The sequence below is a fragment of the Anneissia japonica genome, unplaced genomic scaffold (assembly GCF_011630105.1).
Source record: "Anneissia japonica isolate Jap-2015-1 unplaced genomic scaffold, ASM1163010v1 scaffold43747_len5175_cov161, whole genome shotgun sequence".
Lineage (NCBI taxonomy): Eukaryota > Metazoa > Echinodermata > Crinoidea > Comatulida > Comatulidae > Anneissia > Anneissia japonica.
The window spans coordinates 1-1757 of record NW_022693884.1 but is presented as its reverse complement, the minus strand read 5'-3'; the positions used below and the strand labels follow the sequence as shown (position 1 = coordinate 1757).

The 1757-nt window shown below is 32.6% G+C and overlaps 1 protein-coding gene across 1 annotated transcript; it reads right to left on the bottom strand.

Annotated features, from left to right (window-relative positions):
* Positions 1–322: 322 nt before the first annotated feature.
* Positions 323–1612, bottom strand: LOC117100948 (stress response protein NST1-like). The gene is made up of 2 exons (XM_033240793.1): positions 1149–1612; positions 323–853 (listed from the first exon to the last, which is right to left on the bottom strand). The coding sequence occupies exons 1-2, from the start codon at positions 1541–1543 to the stop codon at positions 490–492; spliced, it is 759 nt and encodes a 252-aa protein (XP_033096684.1). The 5' UTR covers positions 1544–1612; the 3' UTR covers positions 323–489.
* Between the last annotated feature and the right edge of the window lie 145 nt (positions 1613–1757).

The following is a 1757-nucleotide window of genomic DNA, read 5'->3' as shown; positions in this document are numbered from 1 at the left end:
TTACTTTGAACTCTGTCCTCCCAAGTTATATGATTATTTTCAGTAAATTTTGTTTGTTGGTGTGTTGACACAATAAAAGTGGATATCAGATATAAATACAAACCTCTTTTTATTCAATACTGTTCTTCCATACTATTCCAGGTTTGAATATCAAAACCAAAGTAAAATACGGTATAAAAACCAGCTGTGAAAAATTCACAACAGAATAGCCTACATTATTTACATTTTAAGTGAGGCCAAACAATAAAGGTTTGCATTAATGTTAACATGACTAAACATATACAACATCAAAGGTCAACATTTTTATTCATTTTTAAAAATCTTTTTAATTCTACTGTATTTTTTTTTTTTACGTATTTTTTTTAATGTAGACATGTCCAAGCAGTCGAAAACATAATACTGTACTGTACTCGCAAGACCAACAGCCTGTTCAACTCAAGAGCCAGATAAAAATTGAAAATACCTGTCCACTTATTTGATAGCTAGATATTACTTCTCCTTACTCAAAAACAACTGCATGAGCATGTTCATTTGGGTGCTCTGTAACTTTAACTGCTCCATTATTACATCTCTGTCTTTTTTTTTATCTTCTGCCTCTCTTTTCTCTTTTTCTGCATCCATTTTCCTTCTCTCTGCTCTCTCCTCCAACTCCTTTTTCTTCAGTTCCATCTCCTCGCGTTTTAATTCCAGCTCTGCTTTCATCCTTTGTTCAGACTCGTTTTGCTTCATTTCTAGCTCTTGTTTTCTATACTCTGCATCAATTACCATTTTCTCTTGGAGAAATTTCAATGTGTCAGTACCTGATCTTCTTTTCTTATCCTTTTCTTCTGAATCGGTACTTTCTTCTTTTTTTCTGGTAACATTCATTAACATTACACCATTTCAAGCCCCAGTTTTTTTGTTGTTTTTTTTAAAAAAAATATTAAAACATAAAGTAAGTAGTAGACTTGGTTACATCACATATGTAGTTACAATTATCTATGCACCAAATGGGCTTTCTTTTCATTCTGTAGTATGTTTTATTTTGAAATGTCCACGCATTTGTAGAGGTGTAGAATTTTCTTTTCTTCCTCCACATAGAGTAAAGTTGTAAAAACTTGTAAAAATTATGGAATTGAACAATCCCTCATTAAAAAGAAATATCTCACCTTTTTTTGGTCTCCGCAAAAGTCTCCATTGCCTGTTTTCGCATCGCTATTCCATCCTGCTTTTTCTTCTCTTCATCATTTTTCAACTCTATCTTTTCTGCATCATCTTCTTGGTTTATTAACTCTTCGACTAGTACATCGCTTTCTGACATTTCCGGGGATATCCCAGAGGCCTTTATTTCATTTGCATTTTTCTTCAATAAATTCTTCCGTAGTTTTGCCCACCTTTCTCTTACGCTACGCTGATCTACTTTGTAGCCATCTATTTTGTTCAGATTTTCTCCAACATTCTCCCATAAACGCCCTCGCTCTCTGGTTCCCTTTTTATGCATAAAAGGATTTGTCACAGCCATTTCGCGTAATAGTTCAACATCCTTTTCACCATTCCAGTTCATGAAGTTGGCTCTACAAAAAACAACATGCGGAATACAATTAATATGTGCCTAATTAAGCCATGACTTGGGTTTTTTGTGACATTCTTTTATAGTGTCTTTAATAAAAATGATTTTTAAATATATATATATTTAATATATATATATATAAAATATCATTAACAACTAGACATCTCTTCATTCACATTCCAGCATACATAGCAATCTTTAAACACTT

Excerpts from the sequence above, each read along its gene's own strand:
- LOC117100948 (XM_033240793.1), bottom strand. The coding sequence starts at position 1,543 with ATGAACTGGAATGGTGAAAAGGATGTTGAACTATTACGCGAAATGGCT. Across the intron at positions 854-1,148 it reads TTTGCGGAGACCAAAAAAAG|AAAAAAAGAAGAAAGTACCG; the intron begins GTGAGATATTTC and ends GAATGTTACCAG.